The sequence below is a fragment of the Fundulus heteroclitus genome, unplaced genomic scaffold (genome assembly GCF_011125445.2).
Source record: "Fundulus heteroclitus isolate FHET01 unplaced genomic scaffold, MU-UCD_Fhet_4.1 scaffold_132, whole genome shotgun sequence".
NCBI classification, from domain to species: Eukaryota; Metazoa; Chordata; class Actinopteri; order Cyprinodontiformes; family Fundulidae; genus Fundulus; species Fundulus heteroclitus.
Window position 1 is genome coordinate 357,064 of NW_023396544.1, and position 20,560 is coordinate 377,623.

Below are 20,560 nucleotides of genomic sequence, written 5' to 3' on the forward strand. Positions count from 1 at the left end.
TCGTGCTTTTCTTCGCCGAACTCGAACCTTTTCAGCAGCAGAACCGATCGGTTTATTTCCTTTGAGCTCCAACCAGCTGCACAATTTTCTGTCCTTTTGTTTACATCATCGGCTTGTGTTTTTATTTAAAACGCAGAAGCAGATGAAGACGATAATGGTGAAGAGGGAGAAGATGAAGAGGAGGAGGATGAAGAAGAAGATGGCGAAGACGAGGAAGAAGAAAACCATCAGCGCTACGACTTCCGGCAGAGGAAGACAGTAGTTCGCTACCAAGCCCCGTTAGACGGTACTGTCCGTTCAAATAGATCAATTAATCATTTACTGATCATTCATTGAAATATGGATGAGTCCCAATAGGAAGAGCAGGAGTTTTAAAAGGTCGATCTAACTGAAAAAGCTTTAGTACTGAACGGTGGCTTTTAATCAGAATCATGTTTTAATGTTTTGTCCTCAGAACCCCGGGAGCCCAGGAAACGCAGCATGTACTTTAAGGAGCACTCGTCTCCTACAAGACGCAGGTTCAGGTTCAGCTCCACAGCCCCCAGGAGCCCCTATAACCAAAGGAGAACCAGCAGGTTGGTCCTACACCACGCACCCATCTGAAGGAGTTAATTCAAACATTTGATTTATACAATGTTTACTTAGCAGTCGTTGTGGTGTTAGTAACCCGTTCTCTGGTAAAATCTTGTTCAACTATATTAATCATGACTTAGTTAACCAGATTTCTTTTGGGGGGACTGCTGGCTCTGCTGTTCTGTGCGTTCACCAACACACGAGGATCCATCTTGTACCGCTCCGGCTTCAACCACTGGTCTGAACCAAAACCGGTTTGGGCCAATCAGGTTGCAGTATTATGGTTTAAGGCGGGGCATACCGGGGCAATAAAACCAAGAGCTGCTGAGCCCACAGCCGACCCAACATAAACATGGCAGAGCAGGAGGACGCCCACATAGCTGCTGCTATCACATCTGTTTAGTCAGAATCCAGGATTTCTTTCATAGTAGGACAACAACCAGAGCCTTCTAGAGGTTTCTCAAATCGCCTGCTGCTTATGTTTTAATTTGATTAGCTAAAACCAACGTTTTGGTAGGCGGGCACTAGGTGTCGCTTCGCCCAATCAGCTCAGAGAGTTCTGCTGAAATTCCCTCATTTCCCCAAACTGATTCAGTAGGAGCATCCCAGATTGATAATGTGCAGAACCAGAGTGCTACACATGATCAGTGTGGCTGGCCAGGTTACCGACAGCCCTGTCTAGCTCTCTTATGGGACTTTTCCATCGCCCCTGTCTACCCCTCACCACTCTACTCGTCCTGCCCCAGTTCTGCTCCATTGTAGCCTTTTGGGTTTCAACAGACCTGGTAAGGAGGTGGCTTTAAGCCCTGCCTTCTGTGCTGCGGCCTGCTGCCTGCTGGCTTTAACTCTGAAGAAATATGTGAGAAACGGTAGAATAAAAACATAAACGAAATCATTATAAATAAAAAGGTTAATGAAACAAGAAAAATACAAAATAATGTAAATGCAAGAACATCAGGAATCTCGCATTGATGTCCCATCCTGGTGGAGTTGGACTGCCGTGCAACCTCTGTAGGCTCCATGTATCGCCTTATGGTACCAGTAGCAAATGCAAAACCTCTGAGAAGCATTCAAAAGAGGGATAAATATCAATAAATGGCTTCTATCTACAAAACTGTTCCTGCTTTTGGGGTCGTCTCATTGTTGCTCCTTTAGTGCTCCTGTTGTGAACGTCATTAAGACCCAAACAGCCGGCACTGATTCACAGCCCCCTCTACTGCTGATCTGATTGGATCAATAATCCCCGTGTTTCACTGGCTTTATATTTTACTCAGATTAAGTGTTCCTCAAATGTTTTTGAGCAGTGTGTGTGAATATAATTTTATGCCGATGCAATACAAACAGCCGCCTCCATCTGACAGTAGCCATGGGTTGCTATGAGCTTCCTGTATGATAAACTGGTATTAAAAAAATGCCACAGTATGATGGTACATGCACAGATCTTTTAAACAAATAATCTATATTGGATTTCTTTTATTTAAAACAAGAAAAACAACAATTATTAAATTATCAGAATGATGCGACAGAAAAGTGTTTTTTGTTTTAAAGCTACGACTCTAACCTTTGTGTGCAGACAGCCGACCTGAGCCTCAGTCTGTCATTCCTTTAGTGAAGCACAGAAAGAAGTTGGTCCAACTTTCATAAAGATGTCTGACATCCCCACATTTAGTACTGGAAGCTAGACGGATCCAATATTTCCTATTTTTCTGTTTTTGTTTTTTTCTTATTGGCTTCCCTCCAAACTCCAGGAGTAGTTCTGAGAGGTAAGACCTTCACTACGTGTCTTTGTTGGGCTTACATTTGCTCTGTGGGGGGGGGCTTAAGGTTTTTGTTGGCATTGTGGGTATTGGTGGCTGGACCCTTTCTTCTTCCACTTTTGTTTCTTTTTAAAATGCTGTGGCATTAAAGGGGCCTAGCCATGTACTATGACCATAAAAAGAAAACGCAAAGAAACATTTGATGCGACCGTTGTAGGAGCCAGTTGACTGTCCTGCATTGCCTCGGGGTAAAGTCAGCTTGGTGCGGTTGAAGACCAACCAGATCTACAGGGTTAGGCTTACTTGCTGACTCGCTCGGCTCCATTATTTTTCCTAGTTTACTCTGTCATGTGGTCTTGTTATGGTAAATGTAACCAAAAGCGCTTCGTTTACTGACAAATAGAGCAAAAACAAAGTTTTAAACACAAAAATAAAATTAAGCCAACAGGGCGCAATCATTTCTACAGAAAATCTTTCTATGCTACCAGAGTGAGCTACTAGCATAGAATTGTGTAAAGTCATATTACGTGGCTAGGCCCCTGTAATACTACTACTATGGTAAGATGGACTGCAGGGACAGCTTCTTTTGTTTACCATCAACCAGAGTTGCATGAAACGGTAAAAACATGCAGTTAATATGGTAATGTTGTTGAACGTTGTGATTAAAAACATAACCTGCAATAGATAAACAAATAATTAGAAAGTGTCAGTGTCTTTTTCTTTCTTTGGCTTCATTGCAAACATGGATCCCAGATAATGAGTCGACTGTCCAGCTTCTGGACACAGAATTCCTCGTTTTTATCTGAACACGTTTTACTGAACAAGTTGCTTCTGGTAAATGTTGGTTGCTTGGTTGTATTTTCTTAATGACTCTACCACCTTTACCATTTAAAGTATCACTGCACAGCCCTTAAATAATGAAGTTATTGCCATTCTTGGTGAGTTGCATGTTGTGTACAGTGAGGTGCCGTTCATGATCAGTTTTCTATATATTTTGCAGCCCTACACCAGTTTCATGTTTAAATTCAAAAGCAGAAATTAAGAGGAAAGTATTTTGTTTTCATGCCTTTAATGGACACAAAATCCTTTATGGTTAATAAACACTAAGAGGACTCATGTGCAATTAGTGCCGGGTAATAAAATGTTTTATGTTTTCTAGATGAGCAAAATCAAAGTCAGGCTTTAAATCCCACAAGAAAAATAGAAAACATTTTTAGAAGAAAATTAGCATTATTATTTAAAACATTTGCAGTACAATTGGGTTTCATACATTAATACGTTTCTATTTGGCTGTGATCTGTAATGTCCTACAACGCTAAAGGAAATTGTGCATTTTAGTTTGTCAACTTTTAAAATTGTCTGTATTTTCATTTATGCTAACATAGAATCTGGATTGTTGATTTGAAAGTGTATCTGTATCATTATAAATACAGAAATGTTTCAAAGATCATGTTTTTGGCCAGGTCGCTGTGCTCTGTGTAAAATTCAAATCTGATACCATCACAGTCTGGCTGCTAAAGGTTGAGATAAGAAACGAAACCAGTTCCCAAAGATACATTTTTTTAAATCAATAAAGTTTCTTAGGATGAACACATCATATAAGTTTACAGTTTAAACAAAAATGGACGCTCATTGACCAAAACAGCGCTCTGATGAACTCATGTTCAAGTTAAAGTTGTTTTTGTTTCTTTTTAATTGCCTGTACTTTGTATTGTTAGAGTGAGATAAGCTGAATACTTTAGCATCTTTCTACCTGACAGGAGAAGGCACGCCATCCACAGCAGCGACTCCACGTCATCGTCCTCTGATGAGGAGAAGTTCCAGAGACGCAGGAGTTTGAACAGAAGTCGCTCGGTCAACAGGTGAGAGCCTCCGAAAGCTAAACCTGACCGAAGAACCGCAGGAGAACCTTATTCTGTGACAGTGACTGTGTGTGAAGCATAGGGAGACCAGCGAGTTATTGCATTGTGATTAACAGTGACTTTGTGTTTCTCCATGAAGATGTCTGCCAATGAACCTTGTGAAAGAAGACCTCCTGGGGATCCACAAAGACCGCATGAAGATCGGCGCCAGCCTCGCTGATGTAGACCCCATGCACATCGACAAAACGGTGAGGCCAGGGGAGCATGAATAAAATAACTGGATTACGTTTATAATATTTTTAAAAAGATGATCGAGATGGACAGCTTGTTCTGTAATTATAGGATTACATGGAATGATTAGTGTGAACCATGAACAATTGCCAAAGTATTCACATCCCTTGAAGTTTATGACCAAACAAATGCATACCGCCTAGATAAATGTCAGTACACTAAGAGGTCACCTAGTTAATACAACAAAAAAAGAGTCAAAAATATAGTTGATAATAAAGACCCTAGTTCTGTAAAGGCCCTTTACAGCTTTAAAACCACAAATAGACAAAGCTAGGGTAATCTGACTCTCTCCAGATGGATTTCGTTCCACACATCCATCTGGGATCGCTCCATTGGAGATGTATTTCAGAAGGAGGGTCCTTATCAAAAATCCTTGCATATGATTGGATAAACCTCTTGTCCGTCATCTTTACTGATGCGCTACAAGGTCTTGCCAAACCCGGTCTGTAGAAGGACGAAAACATTCTTTCCACTAACAAAAGCCTTCAAAGCCGTTCTCTGGTGTTCTTTTAAACAATTAATATTCTGTAGATTGGACAACACTGATGAAATGGCAGCATCGATGTTACTGCTTGCTTCCTCACTGCGAGCCGCCATTGCTTGAATCCAAACAGTCGCTTCTCTGATGCGTCACATATACGGAAATCCCACACGACGATCCTGATTAAGGTTGGAATCATAATTCCATCTCAAATACAAGGTTTTAATGAAAACGTTGCCTCTGTCCAACTCATGATGTTTTGGCAGTTTAACAGTTTAGTCACCAATCATATTGGGGCACTAAGCCTGAATGCAGGGTGCTTAAATAATTAGCTAACACTCATTGCACATCTGTGATATTGTGTGATAAATTAGCCATTTATTGTGTAGCCCTGTGTGGGGATTATAATATTCATCAGGAGTTAACGGGTAGATGCTGAATATTTGGTCATGAATGTAGAAAACCTGAAACTGCATAAGGGTTGAGACCCAGGTGGATGTTCACCTTCAAGCAGGACAACAAGCTGGATGAAAACGTTTCCCACGTCAAAGTCCAGATCTAAATGCAACTGAGAATCTTTTACATATGATTTGTTTGATGAAACGCATCGTAATATTAAAGTGAACAAGTTCACAGCCTATCACTATGTTTGCCGGGCCGTACGTCTATGTTGGGTTTCACAAATGTTAAAAGCACGGCATGTATTTGGCACAGAAGAATCCTAACCATCTGGTTTTCCTCCTGCTCCAGGTTCGGTTTGACAGCATCGGGGGTCTGAGCAGACACATCTCAGCCCTGAAGGAAATGGTGGTGTTCCCTCTGCTCTACCCAGAGGTGTTTGAGAGGTTCAGAATACAACCACCAAGGTGAACGACGTGGCGCCCATGGAGTGGTGCCGTTTGTTGGTTGTAGAAAAGAGCTTCTAGATGCAACTCGTGTTGATAAGCAGGAGTCAAGTCTGAGCTGCAGTTTTTATTGGGGGAAAAAAATTCAGATTAAATTTAGTCTGCATATTATGAAGTTTTATCCAGGTTTTGTTCACGATAAATTCTGCTGTTTAGCGCCTCTTGCTGCTGTAGTTCATGTTTGAGTCACTCTTTTTACTCACTGATCGCCTTTGTTTCCTGCTTTATTGAGATCTTCTCCTCAAACCTGATTTCCTTCTCCCCTCCCGCCTACAGGGGCTGTCTGTTCTACGGGCCTCCGGGCACGGGGAAGACCCTGGTAGCCAGAGCCCTGGCCAATGAGTGCAGTCAGGGGGAGCGAAAGGTGGCCTTCTTTATGAGGAAAGGAGCAGACTGCCTGAGTAAATGGGTGGGAGAATCAGAGAGACAATTACGGCTGCTCTTTGATCAGGTAAAGCTCCGCTAAAATCCTTCCTGTGCATTATTCTTAGAGATTTAGGTTGTTTTTCTTCACTTTGCTACTGATCTTTAATTAACAACCAGTCAGGAAAAGCTGATTCTCAGGAATCACCTTTCTTGGATATGTCTAAATAAAGCCAGTTCTTTATGTCCTGCTGCTGCTGTCGGTGATTGTTACTGATTTTTATTTTAGGCCTATCAGATGCGCCCGTCCATCATCTTCTTTGATGAGATCGATGGTTTGGCTCCAGTCAGGTCCAGCCGTCAGGACCAGATCCACAGGTTGGCATTCTTCTCTTTCTACCACTCCTGGTGTGAGTGGGTTACTGGTACCTACGTTTGAAAAGCTGACTTAAAAAAAAAAGCTGACTAAAATATAGACTACAGCTATTGCTGTTTCTGTCTGCATAAAAAAAGACTAATTCAGCTTTTTTTAAATTATAGTTCTAGAAATAAATAACATACATCCATGGTGTGTTGGTATTTCATGTCCATACAGTGGTTGGATACATGGTTTGGAAACTAAAAGGTTGACATCCATCGCTTTTATTTTAATTGTTACCCTTCTGTTTTAAGTAAAGTAGTTGCCATAGATCATTGAACATTTCATAAAAAAATGTTTAAGAAATACAATGCAATGAAGCCATGTGTTCTTTTTTTAACCAAAGTATTTTTATACTATGAGAATCTTAGAGAGGCCCATTCCTACACAGCTCCACCTACAATGAGAACCCCGTTAGAAACTAATGATGGTTGATCAGGATTCATTGTTTCTACCTTTTATTTTTCCCGTCTCTCTGTAGTTCAATCGTGTCGACCCTGCTGGCTCTGATGGACGGGCTGGACAGTCGAGGAGAGGTCGTGGTTATCGGAGCTACCAACAGACTGGACTCCATTGACCCAGCTCTGAGGAGACCCGGACGCTTCGACAGAGAGTTCCTGTTCGGCCTGCCGGACCGAGAGGTGTGGAAGATTTTAAATAACCTAAAACGCGGCTGATTTACCGACGGACCGATCCACCACAGGACCGCAGCAATAAAACGACATTAACGATCATCCTGGGTCTCTGTAGTGCAGCTTGAAATAAGCATCATATTTGTGACTCTCTAGCTTTTTAAAAGTTTACTTTTATATCTTTAAAGTTACATAAATACATGTCATTTTCCAGTGTAGTTAAAATCAGATGTAACATTTGAACAATTTAATTGATTTACTTTTAAACCTTTAAAATTTGTTTTGACATTTTAAAATTAAAAAGGTTAATTTTAACATATTTTATGATCAAGATTTAAATTAAAGATATTGTTTCCTTATTAATTACAGGCCAGGAAGGAGATTGTGAGGATCCACACCAGGCAGTGGAGTCCTCCACCAAGTGAGGCTTTCCTGGAGGAGCTTGCAGAAAAATGTGTTGGTAAGTTTTACCTGCAGCAGCAACAAACTGGGAGAAACATTATTCCAGGGTTTTCTTCTCTTTCTTGCTTTCACCTTTCTGTCAAAGTCATTGTTGTGATTTAGAAGCCTAATAAGCTAAAGGAATAACCTTCACGTTTCTCAGTTCAACAATCATTCTTATTCGTATCAACAATTTGAGCTTTAAATTTATGCTACCAGTAATTTTACTGACCCCCCCCCCCCCATAGGCTACTGTGGAGCAGATATCAAGGCAGTGTGCTCTGAGGCCGCATTGTGCGCTCTGCGGCGCCGCTACCCGCAGATCTACTCTTCATCCCAGAAGCTGGTTCTGGACGTGAACTCCATCGTCATCACTAACAAAGACTTCAAGTGCGCCATGTCCAAGATGGTACCGGCCGCCCAAAGGTAGAGCAAAGCTGCTGTGAAAGTGTTTGTTTTCCTCCCATTATAGTTTGAATGTCGTTCAGCTCTTAAATCTTTGGATGTTAGTTCAATTTTTTAATTTCTGTCCTCAGGGCAGTCGTGTCACCAGCTAAGGCGCTGATTCCCACCATCCGACCTCTGCTGAGCGCCACCCTGCAGACGATACTGCACACAGTGAGGCGAGTGTTCCCGCATGCCGAGCAGGGGCTGAAGAGGAAGAGAGAGCAAGGTGCACTTTTTTTTGTTTCTTCCTGTCACAGAGAGGAGCGCAGCGCCTTTATTGTTGCTCTGTGTGGTTCCTGGTTTGCAGGTGTGGGCTGCGGGGCGTCAGATGAAGAGCTGATGTTTAGTGAGGAGGAAGAGTGCGAGGTCTCCTCCAGTGGACCGGCGTCTCAGGCTCAGTTGAAAATCCCTGCTGCCTGCGGCCTTCTGAACCTCAACGGGTAGCTCAGTCCGTCTTTCTCATGCTTTATGTTGAGTACAACGTTTAAGTAAATCCCAAGCTGTGTAATCTTTTATAATTTGACTTGTGTGAGTTTCTGCAACAGTATTTGATTTCTAAAAGTTAACAGAAGTTGAACACAAACGAGCGTTCTTGTCTGCCGTCCTGTTTAGGAGCGTGTTGAGTCAGCCGACGTCCTACCGTCCCCGGCTGCTGCTGCAGGGCAGAGCGGGCTCGGGTCAGAGCTCACATCTGGCCCCTGCTGTTCTCCACGCTCTGGAGAAATTCACAGTGTACACCCTGGACATGGCCGTCCTGTTTGGAGCCAGCGCAACGGCACCCGAAGAGACCTGCGCAAATGTGAGCGGGAGACCAAAGAAGTTTAGCACAGCCTGAATCTGTAATGTCAGTTATTAGCAACAAATATGGACGTCTTCTCACATACATATAGAAACAAAGCTTAAAGTCTTACTGGGATACTCTACAGGTTCTTTTTTTTTTTTTGCAGCCTTGTCAAATTCAGTGTGATCTCTTTGGTAGACCTCACTGGCCAAAATGGCTGCCACAGGAACTGTAGTTCATGGGCCCCGCCTCCTGACACCGTGGAGAATGGGGATAAATTTGTGCTACAGACAATTTTACCTTCATCTTCAGGGTAGAAAAGGTAGAAGAGTGAATTTCATGTTAAAATAGTTTTTTAAAAGCAGGCATCTTGAGGAATTAAAAGATTTTTATTTTTAATTTATTTTAATGTGGACTTCAAAGGAGTGTGATTATGTTTGGGGATCACTTAGTTGGGGTGGCAATAATGTCAGAACAGACACATGGAAACCTGGCTGGAGTTAATTGGATTGTTTTTAGAATAGGAAGCAGAGATAGAGGTCTGTGCTGCTGCCACAGATGTGACCCACAGATCCGATGACATAGACAGCATTTTAGGTTATTGGCCAATCACAGTGCTCACATAGAAATGCACCAGAACATGTCAAACATATCAGCATCTTTCATTATTTCATAGATCTTTGTCATTAAGGTCGTTGTTTATCTCATAGGGGGTCATGTACCCAGCAGGTGAGAGGCAGGATGCAAAAAGATGCTTAAAAAACAAAACTTTCTTGAAGGAAAATTATGTTATGTACAAACTAAATGCTTCAGGTTTAGCAAACAGACAAGAGGTCTGTGGGACTATTAAAGGTCTTCAAATTTCGGAACAATTGCGAAATGAAACGGCTCTTTTCAAATCAAGTATTACCTGGAGATGCACCAATCAGAGATTTGACTGCCATCAGTTTTCTGTAAAACTTTGACGGGTACTGATTTTAGCCAGTACCGGGCTAAGTAGTAAGTAAGTAGTCGCTGTGAAGCATGTTTTTACTGTTTTAAAACGCAAACTGACTCACATTTAAAACTTTCTCTGCATTTTATAGTAGTGATTAGTGTTACTATAAACATCAGTCAGTGTGTATTCCCTGGAGTAGATCCTTAACGTTGCTAAACGTTAATCATGATGTTTTGTGGTATTTGCTGTGATGAGAGTAACTGATGATAAAAAGCTATTTGCAACCACTTTTCGGCCTTTTCTGGGTAACTGTGGCTGTGACTGCATGTCGCAACAATCACAGCCCCACAAACACAAATACTGCCCCTAAACAGCAAAGCTATTTTAAATGGGTTTCTTTAGGACACTAAATACATAAACTGTACATAGTAACTGTATTTAATCATATTTTTAAAATTAATTGATATTTATTTAGACTCTAATGAAGGCAAAGTGGTGAGAATTGGTAAAAAAGGTTTTCAAATATTAATTTGGATTTGTCATGGTAAATCCAAATTCTTACCGTGATGTGAAAATTTGTCATGATGAAGAAGAAGGATACAATAAATGGCCATTCCTAATGTCTACACCCGGCATGTTTCATGTCCGGCTCGTTTTAAGCTCATAAAAACACAACAGACCAACTTTGCTGGGTCCTTGATCAGCCTTCCTGTTATCTGCTGAAAGTATTGTGCTCCCTTGCTGCCTGAATTGACCTCAGACATGTTTGAACTTGTTGTATTTCTGTCCTTTTTCTGGCTTCACTTTAAACGCATCAATAATGCTGAAGATCAGAAACTTTTGAGTCTACTTTCTACAGTCAAAACTTTCACACTGAAGACTGTTGTTGCATTCTCCGACTGGATCAAAGATGAGATTTTTGAATTTCAGACCATCTGAAGTGATTCCAGTCACTGACTAATGTCTCCGGTGTTCAGTAATTTTTGCTTTTAACTTCATTACTATGTAAAAATACTTGATTCTTGATCTACTGTTTTAAGGTCCAGTAAATATCCTGAAAGTCTGATCCGTGTTTTCTGCGCCGCAGATTTTCGTTGAGGCCAAGCGGACCTCCCCCAGCATCCTGTACATCCCCCACATCGGACAGTGGTGGGAAACGGTGGGTTCTGCTTTGAGAGCCACCTTCCTGAGCCTCCTCAGCTCCATCCCTGCCTTCTCGCCGATTCTGCTGTTGGCTACCTGCAGCCTCCGTTATGACGAGCTCAGTGTGGAGGTACACAAAGACGCTGCTTTTAAATGATCCTCTGCGTTGACGCATGTGGGATGTTAGTAGTTCACCTATCTCATGCTCCCTGTTTCAGGTGCAGGAGTTGTTTCGGGTCGAGTATGGGGAGGTTTTTCAGGTGCCAGTGCCCACCAGCCGAGAGAGAAGGGACTTCTTTGAGGATCTAATCCTCAACCAGGCTGCAAAGGCCCCAGCCTCTAAAAGAAAAGCTGGTAAAAGATTTACTTGAAACAATGATTTTATTTCAAAAAACGGCACCAGCGTGGTTTAGCTACAGAAGTGAAAACCTGGGGATTCGCATGTTGGACTAAGATGGCACAAATAGGAGTTTTGACTTCAACTGGTTGCATCATGTAGGTGTAGGGTATCAGATGGAAGCAGGAAAGGCGATTTTTAAAGATATGTATTTACATTTTGCCTCAGAAGCTTTATGTTGGTTTATTTCCCCTCATGTCTTCTGAATCTTCGATCGTCAGTGCTCCGTGCGTTGGAGGTGCTTCCGGTGGCCCCTCCACCTCAGCCTCGTCAGCTAACAGAGGAGGAGAGTCGGCGACTAGATGAGCAGGAGGAAGACACGCTCAGGGAGCTGCGGCTGTTTCTGCGCGACGTCACCAACCGCCTTTCTCAAGACAAACGCTTCAAGGCTTTTACTAAACCTGTGGATTTAGAGGAGGTGGCTGTTCGATGCTCTTCTGTTGTCTTTCTGCACATTTTCCCCTCTGAAATGTCGTCCCCGGTTTGCCCACATGCTCGTCTATAAACACTGTCTACGTGTCCACAGGTTCCAGATTACGCTGAAGTAATCAAGACGCCCATGGACCTGTCGACGGTTCTCTCCAGGATCGACCTCCATCACTACGTCACGGTCAAAGAGTTCCTGCAGGACGTGGACCTCATCTGGCAGAACGCCCTCAAATACAACCCGGATAGGGACCCTTCAGGTACCTCGTCCACACAAACCCAGACAGCCGGCACGGAGTTGCCCAAACCAACACCGAGTAGATCGTAGTTATGAAGGGGAAGGAAAAGGAAATCTGTTTTACAAAGAAGTGAGGCATGCTCTTCTGTTTAGCAACATTTACTCAGATGCACCTAAATAAAATCCAGTACTGACGGTTGCTTTCAGAAATACCCAAATCTGTATATAATTTAATCTCTGTATAAATAAGGCTGTTATGTGAGGGTCTCAGAGGTTTGTTAGATATTAGTCAGCAGCTTAATCCATTATCTGTAAAATGAAAGGATATGACACAAGAGCAAGCCTACCAAGACATGGCCGTCCACTTAAACTAAGAGCAGGCTGTGAGAGTGGCCAAAGGAAACCAGAGTTTCCACAGCAGGAGCAAAGAAGCAGGCAATGTTGATGGGAATATGGATGGAGCGTAGGACATGATCTCATTTGCTCGCTTTCCAGTCTGACTGATCTAGATCTTTGCAGAAAACGATAGGTCAAGATTTCAGTGTTTAGAAATGCAAAGCTGGTAGAGAAACGCTCAGCTGACTCTCAGCTGGAGTCGCAGAATAATATGCTTCAACAAATGATTGCCTCAGGACATGAACATAATAAATTCCTTTTATTTCAGATTTAATTATATTAAAACTAGCACTACTACTCAACTATGCACTACTTTATGTTTTTCTATCAATAAAATCCTGAACAAATACAGATGTTTAGGATTGCATCGGGACCAAATGTGAATAAGACACTCTGTTCTAGATTTATTTTCATAAGGGAGAACTTGAGCTGGTGTGTTTCCTGCAGATCGTCAGATCCGTCACAGAGCGTGTGCCTTGAAGGACACCGTCCATGCCATCATCCGAGAAGAACTGGATGAAGATTTTGAGAAGATTTGTGAGGAAATTAAAGAGTCACGCAAAACAAGAGGTCAGTACTCTTGGTTTATTGGAATGTGCAATTCATGAAGATTTCCTTTTTGGAAAATCAAGATTTATTTATTTATTTTTGCCAATGCAAAAAAAACTATATAACAGTCCTGAAAGGGGAAATTGTTTTGGTGAAAGCTTGAGATCTTATATATGTTTAGGGAAATATATTGTGAAAATACACTAAAGTGGAAACTTTTTTCCCGAGGGTTTCCGCTACATGAATTTGATCGTGTCGCAACGCCGTACCTTCAGAATCAATTAAAAAATATAGCAAACAGGCTTAAATCGGAGGCAACCGGACTTTTGTTTCTTAAACTGTTTCGACACCTATCCAGGAGTCTCTGTCAGTCCTGGGGGTCGCACCAGAGCAACCTGTAGTTGGAGCGCTGCTGTTTTTAAGGACATGGAGGCCCATCCTCCTAGGCACATTCTGATTTCCCTATTTCTAGTTTTTTTTTTTTTTTTTTGTTTTTTAAGGAAAAAATCTATTAAATTCGTAATTCGGATGTACTGTGAAAAAATCTTTTATTTTTAAGCCATATCGCCCAGCCCTATAGATATGTTTTATTTACAAGCGATCCATTATATTTTCAAAAAATGCTAATTAAAATTCAATATGCATTTTTTTCCAGAATAAAATGTAAACAAGTGTTCAGTGTAAACCAATTAACCCACAGAGACTAAAACACATTAATATATTTACCTTTAATTCAGACAAATTGCTCCATATCATTAAAAAAACACCTGTAATCATGACATTCACTTGTCGTCCCGAAATCATTTTGTCTTTTGTTTTGTTTGCATCCCCTCAGGTTGCTTCACGGCTCGATTTGCTCCCTCCTTTTACCACGTCCTTCCCAAACAGCCCAGATCGGCTGCAGACGCCAGTGTCACTAATGCTGTCCCCCAAAGTGAGACGGCTGAAGCCAGCGCAGCAGCTGCTACCAACACAACGGCCTCTGCTCCTACAACTCCCAAAAACACAGGTAATAAGTACATTTATGCAAAGAGGAAAAAGTCAGTAATGACTTAAAGGTTTGAGCAGGATTTTGAAATGTATCGTTTCTATTCCCTCAGTGCATAAGAAGAAGCGGCGGAAAAGTCGCTGGTCTACTGGGTACATCGCAAAGAAGAAGCCTTCCTCATCCCCTCATGTGTCGAGAGATGACGCGTCTGACGAGGATGACGACGACGGAGACGAAGAGGATGCTGGAAAAGACGGAGCAGCAGAGAATCACAATGCTGCTGCAGCAAAAGAGGGTCTGGTAGATGTTGGGACAGAGCCAGCAAGTGCAGCAGGTCAGGAAGACGAGCTGAACACTCGGGTAGAGGAGACGAAGAAGGAGCCAGCTGCTAAAGACCTCATAGGAGGAGACGAGAACACTGAACGCATCTCTGTCAACACTACAAAGGACACAGAGGAAGAGGAGGATAACCAGCACACCATCACAGCAAAGATGGTTACTGAACATCAGGGAGAGGAGGAGATGGAAAAGAGTCCTTCTGCTGAAGATCAAAACAGCAAAGGAGTACCGGTAGGTGAAGCGGAGCTGAATAAATCTGCTGAGCTGGTGGCGGCGGATGCAACAGAACCGATGGCGGTGGATGCAACAGAACCGATGGCGGTGGATGCAACAGAAGCATCGACCCCAGATGCGACCGCAGCTGCCAGGAGTGAGACGGACACAAGCGCAGGTTAGTTAGCAGCAGCAACGCTTTTAGCTTAGCAACCACTATATGTAAGAGTGCAAAAAAAGATTCCAAATACTTCGTTTGCTGGTGAGGACTGTGCTACAAACCACTGGGATTTGATCTGATACACTCACAAAAAGTACCGCATAGCCATGAAATGGAAGGATTGTGATAAATATTAAAAATGAAATCTTTTTTAGAGAACAATCTGAAGAGCGAGGTTTGCTATTGTATGCAGCTCCTCCATAGTCAGTACTTAGTAGAAGCACCCTTTATCAACTATCAGAGTTGATGTAGTCTTTTAGGGTGTGGGTCTGCCAGTTTGGCACAATAATGAGATTTAGGCCTGGACTTTGATTAGACCCTTCTCACAGACAAATGTGCCTCCATCTAAACCCTTCCACTGTAGCTCTGGCTGGATGTTTGGGGTCGCTATCTTCTTCTTCCCTCTTGGTCTCCTCTGTGCTTCCCTTACTCTGTGACCTTTGTAGCATTTTAGGCCATGCTGCCCAGGTCCACTGCAGTTAGACTGCCCAGCTAGCTAAACACGGCAAAATGAGAAAAAAAGTTACATTTACAGTGTAACAAAGTGTGCTTTTAAAAGCAAGCCGCCGTTTCCAAATCAGATGATCAGATAACAGTGGTGTCCTAATTTCTCCCACCTAATGCACTGATCTGTTTGCCCTGGGGACTACTGCCACCACTGGCATCCAGTGCCTCAGCTAACAAAGACATTAATACCCGAGCTTGCTGTGAGACAACATTCAAACTGACTAATTCAGCCTCTGCACCCGAGTATTTTTTTTATTGACAAATAAATGAGACGCTGTCCTTAGTTCCTGAAAATATTAAATAAATCCTCAACAGCGTACCTCTTCTAGATGTTTTAGGATATCAAGGAGGAAATCCGATACTGTGTATCAGTCAGTGGGGAAACTCCTCTGTCTGTGGCTGTAGTGTAACCGCGGTGTGTGAATCTTTGTTTCCTTCCTCAGAGCGAAACGTGAGACGAATGACCCGTGCCCTGAAGAACACCGTGCTGCAGCAGCACATGATCCCAGTGGACAAAGCTCTGCAGATCCTCAACGCGGAAAGTCCTCCTCTGGTTGTGGACCGAGACAGGTTAAAGGTCGGTGATGCTGTGGAAAACTCACCTTTTGTTGTTCTGTGAGAATGGGGGGGGCTCGATGGCATCTCTAATTACCCTTTGGGCTGTTTTTTTTCTTAATTTTAAACCAGGAGCTGCTGGATAAGGTGGTGACAAAGACTGAAGGCTACGAGGTCTACAAGCTGGAGAAGCTCTATGCTCTCCTCTGCCAGAGCATCTACAGACACAGACAAGACTACAACAAAACCGCGTTGATACAGGTTAGTTCTGCCTTTTTATAAAGGATTTGTTTAGTGGAAAAGTCTAACTCTAGGTTAAACTCTTATGCCCTGTAAAAACAACCATATTGGAAAAGTGACATTTACAGAGATTACCACAGATTAATGGCATATAAAACTCTTTGAGGTTGTTTAATCCAAGTTGATATTGTGTGATGTTGAGCGTCAGTGACATTAAATGACATGCATTCATACATGCTGCATGTGGCTGACGTGTTTCTCTCTTCTTTTTTTTTATTAGGAGTTGGAGCAAGAAATCGAAGACTTCTGATTTTCAAACGTCTTCTAGAGAAAAAATGTGATAATCCTTGTCAGCCATGTAAATATACAGGAATTGGTCCTATTTTTATGTAGAAAACAAGTTATCTATATTTGTATTCTAGCTGGAACTTTGTACTACATGGTATTTATATGTAATTAAACGGAATTCCACTTATTGTTGTGTGCTTTTCTTTTGTAAAATCAATGTTCGTACTTGTTGCGCTACAAAATGTTTTTACACTTTCTAGACAAGTTACCGAGAGTAAGACTAAATATTAAAAGAATTGTTAAAGTAGCAGCTGCCATTGTGTAAAGTTAATTTATAAAAACACTTATTTTCATCACTGTTTCAAAATGTTGAGGATTAAATTAGATTTTTTTTATTGCAAGGCAATTTTATTTATAAGCACTTTTCAGTAACGAGACGATTCAAAGTGCTTTACATGAACAAAACAAACAGGAAAGAAATGCATTACATAGACAGAGGGAAAAACATTAGAGGTAAGCACTTTGCATTGGAACAGCAGCAGATCAGATAAAGTATAAGACAAGTTGACTCAAACAACATTTAAAGGCAACACTAAACAATAGGTTTTTAATCATGATTTTTAAGGAACTCAGGGTTCCAGCACTTTTACAATCTGCTGAGAGTTTGTTCCAGATAAGGTTTAAATAAACAGCCATAGAAGACAATAAAACAGGCCTAATGTGTAGAAGATCGAACTGAAAGATTTGTGTGGATAACCTCAAAACCCAGTTCCTTTTGTGCCCCTCATCTTTTCCACACTGTCACATTTTATTTGATACACCAACACGAAGTGGTGCCTAGTAGTGAAGTGAAAGAAAATGTAATATATTGTAGGCTATTCAAGAATATTTACAATATTTTTTTAAATTTATAAAAAAAAAAAATCAAATGTGGTCTTCATGTATTCAGCAGTAATGGTGCTCCTTTTCACAAAGCTGTCAGACTGGATATGAGAGCATTACTATTCAAGTCTCGCCACAGATTCTCATTGGGAACGTGTCGACGTTTTGAGCCATTCTGACATGAATATGTTTGGATTTAAACCTTTCCTGGCTTCACATTTGGGTTTGTCCTGGAAGCTACACCTCCCGTCTCAAGTCGTAGCAGTCTCCAACAGGTTTCCATTATACATCCTCTCACCATGATGCTGCAGACCCCATGTTTTCCCCTGGCGGATGGCATTATCAGGTCTATGTGTAGGTTTCCTTCACATAAAGCTTTTTGTATATAAGCCAGAAAGTAAATAAATGGTTTCAATTTATTAGACCACTGTCGGAGTAAAGGGGGCAGAGCAGGGCCGGAGTCTTATGCCTCAGACCCACCCACTTAAGATAATAACCTATTATTATTTAAAAAAATGCATATTTATTTCATATTTCACACAATTAACTTTCACTTGTGGGCTTTGTGTATTTACTATCTTAGTTTTAACGATACAAAATATAACAAGTCACGGAAAATGTTTGGGTATAGAAAAAAGTTATATTACAAACTATAGTTTGTTCTCACACCTTTACAAACTACTCACCACTACTGGCTCTGATTCTGACACTAAATCATGTTTTGAAATAGGGCTGGGCCTTTGTCGTATCGTTTTATCAACAACTCATCGTGATAATAATTTGGTTTTACCTTGACAACGATAAGTGACCTGATATTAAATTGTACAGTGGTTTGCAGGCATAGCTTTGAACATCTTTCTCACCAATTTGATCATCCTCATTTGATGTTTCAGACTGCGGGCTCATTTTCCTGAAATAGCGGCCACATTTTTGCACCAGCCGCCATATGGTACTCCCTATTTCCCCCCAGTAACTAGGGAATATGTGCGCTACAGCAGCGAATAACGAGGATTTTCTCATGTTCAGGGGGGGTCTTAAGACTTTTAATATGTCAAATGCCATATACTTTTATGTTATGTTCTAAAAATATTAAGTACTGAGAAAGTCATGTGCTGAAATATTTTGCATGTGTATTCATTTAAATATGTTAGGTTTAACATTTATAAATATATAAATAACAATATACAAAAACATATATTTACATAGTGTATACATATATACATATACACATCCTTATATATACATAATATATATATTTAATATGAATAACATGGAAAATATTTCAGCACCTAATTTCCTAGTAGTTGATAGTGTTAGTACATCCACTGACTGTAGAATTACCTGTGAAACGTTTTCACACAGCCAGAAACTGCTTGTGTTTGCAACCAAATCCTATGGGATTCTGAGAGTCGGTAGGAGAAGTAGCAAGATGGCGGCCAGTAGGACTTCAGTTTTTCGGCAAAATCAGCACTCCAGTGTATTATATAGCTCAGTGGGCAGCATAGCGTGTGTGATGCACTCTAGTGTCATGACTGAACAGCGACCCAAAAAAAAAAAAAAAGAAAGCAAATATCTCCCAAATATCAGACCGCGCCCACCAGAAATTGTCCCGGTCCTCCCAATTAGCCACTCCCAGCCTGGGGCAGCGTAAAAATTTCATGCCACACTTTTCAGATTTATTTCTAACTGCTTAGTAAAAACACATTTTTTTCCATTATAAAACTATGTGCTACTTTGTGTTGGACCCAACACACAGAATCCTTATAGACTATAAGCTCTGGTTGTGAAAATGTGCCAAAAATAATCAAAAGGTTCAAGGGGTGTGAATACTTCTGCCAGGCGGTGTATGCTAACTTTATTGAGGCTCTTGTAAAAATCTTATTAAAGCGATCGAGGCGCTGCAGAGAGGAGCGCTTCGCCTTGCCTGCTGGGGAAGCCAGCAGCGTGTCCTTAAGTAGCTTCTCATGTTCCCCTCGCAGGTCATCTAAGGACATCCTGGCTCGCAGCCGAATCGGAAACGAACGCGTTTACGGCCCTGAGCGCTGGTTCCCCGGCACCCCGTGCCTTCAGAGCCCGCAGGGACCGGCCTGTCGTTCCCAAAAGCACTTCACGCTGGTGTTAAAATGGGCCCCCCTTTTGTTTTTTACATAAACTGCTAACATCTTTTTTTTTCTTTTTTTTTAGATTCCCCCGAAAGTCGCCGCGGAATGACGTCAACACGTATTACATTGAATGATGACGCTGTTTGATCATTAAAAAAAAAAAAAAAAAAACAGCCGTTAAAATATCTGAGAAATAGGTCACCGAGCAACAGAAGCACCGGGCGGCGGGTTTAATGAGCGGCTAGCAGGAGCCGTCCCCCACGGCCGCGTGAACTTTCCCCAGGAGGCGCCTCTGCCGGGAGACAACCTGCGCGGACCAGGAGAGAGGCAGATGTCCGGTGTTTCCAGCATCAGCAGAGCGGGGCTGGCTGTAGCTGTCTGAAGCGAGCCGTCTGCCTCCGCCTGGCTGCTGCCCCCCTCGGCTCGGCTGAATGGTTAGCCGGAGGAGAAAGGGAGGGAGCAACAGCGACGGATACCAGCGGGGAGCACCTGGAGGCTGCCCTGCTGCCGAGAACCCAGGAAATCAGAGCCCGCTTCGCCTCCGCAGCCCGGTAGCAGCGCGGCGCACATTACTGTAGTTCATGTAAGTTTACCGGCCCGGCTAACACGGGCTAGTTTGGCCCAGCGCATCAACGCGCTGCTTTATGGAGGACAAAACCGCCCTCTCATGTCATCTCTGTGTTATAAGGGAATGCTTTGTTGTTACTTCAACAGCAAACCAGCTAGCTGACACCTCCACGCTGTCCGCGTGAAGCCACTTCCCAGTGGTAGCAGAGCAGCGCGAGCTCACAGTTATCTGGGTACACGCGCAGCTTACGCTCTGAAACCCCGCGAGGTCCTGTAAATGTGGCCCGAAGCCACCGCGGTCGGTTTTACGGGTGATGGAGAACACATCCGGCAGTGGGTGACCAGTAACCAGGGGTCTGCTGCAACCTTGCCCAAAAAAAAACACCCCCTGCTAAACAAAAACTACTATGAACTGTCTGAAAATGACTAAAGCAAGAGTGCTTTTTCAAGAGTTAACTGAGTTTACTATATAGGGTAATATATATAAATAAAGGTAATTTATTTCAGAAAGTTAAACTCATTGATTACATAGATTTGTACACGCAGACTGAAATATTTCAGGCCTGTATTTCTAGGTACTGGAGTAGGTCTTAGCTGTCAAATGTTTCACATAAACAGAGGT

At 42.2% G+C, this 20,560-nt stretch overlaps 1 protein-coding gene and 1 non-coding gene across 6 annotated transcripts in view; both read left to right on the top strand.

The window, feature by feature from the left end:
* The window catches only part of LOC105919623 (ATPase family AAA domain containing 2), a 38,927-nt gene that overhangs the window by 3,278 nt on the left and 15,089 nt on the right, over positions 1-20,560 (top strand). For 2 of the 5 annotated variants that reach the window (XM_012854977.3, XM_012854980.3), the window contains exons 7-30: positions 137-286; positions 455-575; positions 2,322-2,336; positions 4,091-4,192; positions 4,332-4,440; positions 5,715-5,830; positions 6,146-6,320; positions 6,522-6,610; positions 7,132-7,291; positions 7,652-7,742; positions 7,972-8,149; positions 8,260-8,396; positions 8,478-8,610; positions 8,783-8,969; positions 10,976-11,161; positions 11,250-11,385; positions 11,650-11,846; positions 11,955-12,114; positions 12,936-13,058; positions 13,873-14,046; positions 14,138-14,755; positions 15,748-15,881; positions 15,992-16,120; positions 16,380-16,575. In XM_012854977.3, coding sequence (XP_012710431.2) covers positions 137-286; positions 455-575; positions 2,322-2,336; positions 4,091-4,192; positions 4,332-4,440; positions 5,715-5,830; positions 6,146-6,320; positions 6,522-6,610; positions 7,132-7,291; positions 7,652-7,742; positions 7,972-8,149; positions 8,260-8,396; positions 8,478-8,610; positions 8,783-8,969; positions 10,976-11,161; positions 11,250-11,385; positions 11,650-11,846; positions 11,955-12,114; positions 12,936-13,058; positions 13,873-14,046; positions 14,138-14,755; positions 15,748-15,881; positions 15,992-16,120; positions 16,380-16,409 — 3,650 coding nt within the window. In that variant the 3' untranslated portion in view covers positions 16,410-16,575. Of the gene's footprint in view, positions 1-136; positions 287-454; positions 576-2,321; positions 2,337-4,090; positions 4,193-4,331; positions 4,441-5,714; positions 5,831-6,145; positions 6,321-6,521; positions 6,611-7,131; positions 7,292-7,651; positions 7,743-7,971; positions 8,150-8,259; positions 8,397-8,477; positions 8,611-8,782; positions 8,970-10,975; positions 11,162-11,249; positions 11,386-11,649; positions 11,847-11,954; positions 12,115-12,935; positions 13,059-13,872; positions 14,047-14,137; positions 14,756-15,747; positions 15,882-15,991; positions 16,121-16,379; positions 16,576-20,560 lie in introns of those variants that run through there. The other 3 variants (XM_012854979.3, XM_036129043.1, XM_036129044.1) reach the window with 3 other exon arrangements.
* LOC118558601 lies at positions 9,113-9,247 on the top strand. Its single transcript, XR_004928362.1, has one exon. It is a non-coding gene; the product is annotated as a small nucleolar RNA SNORA5 (small nucleolar RNA).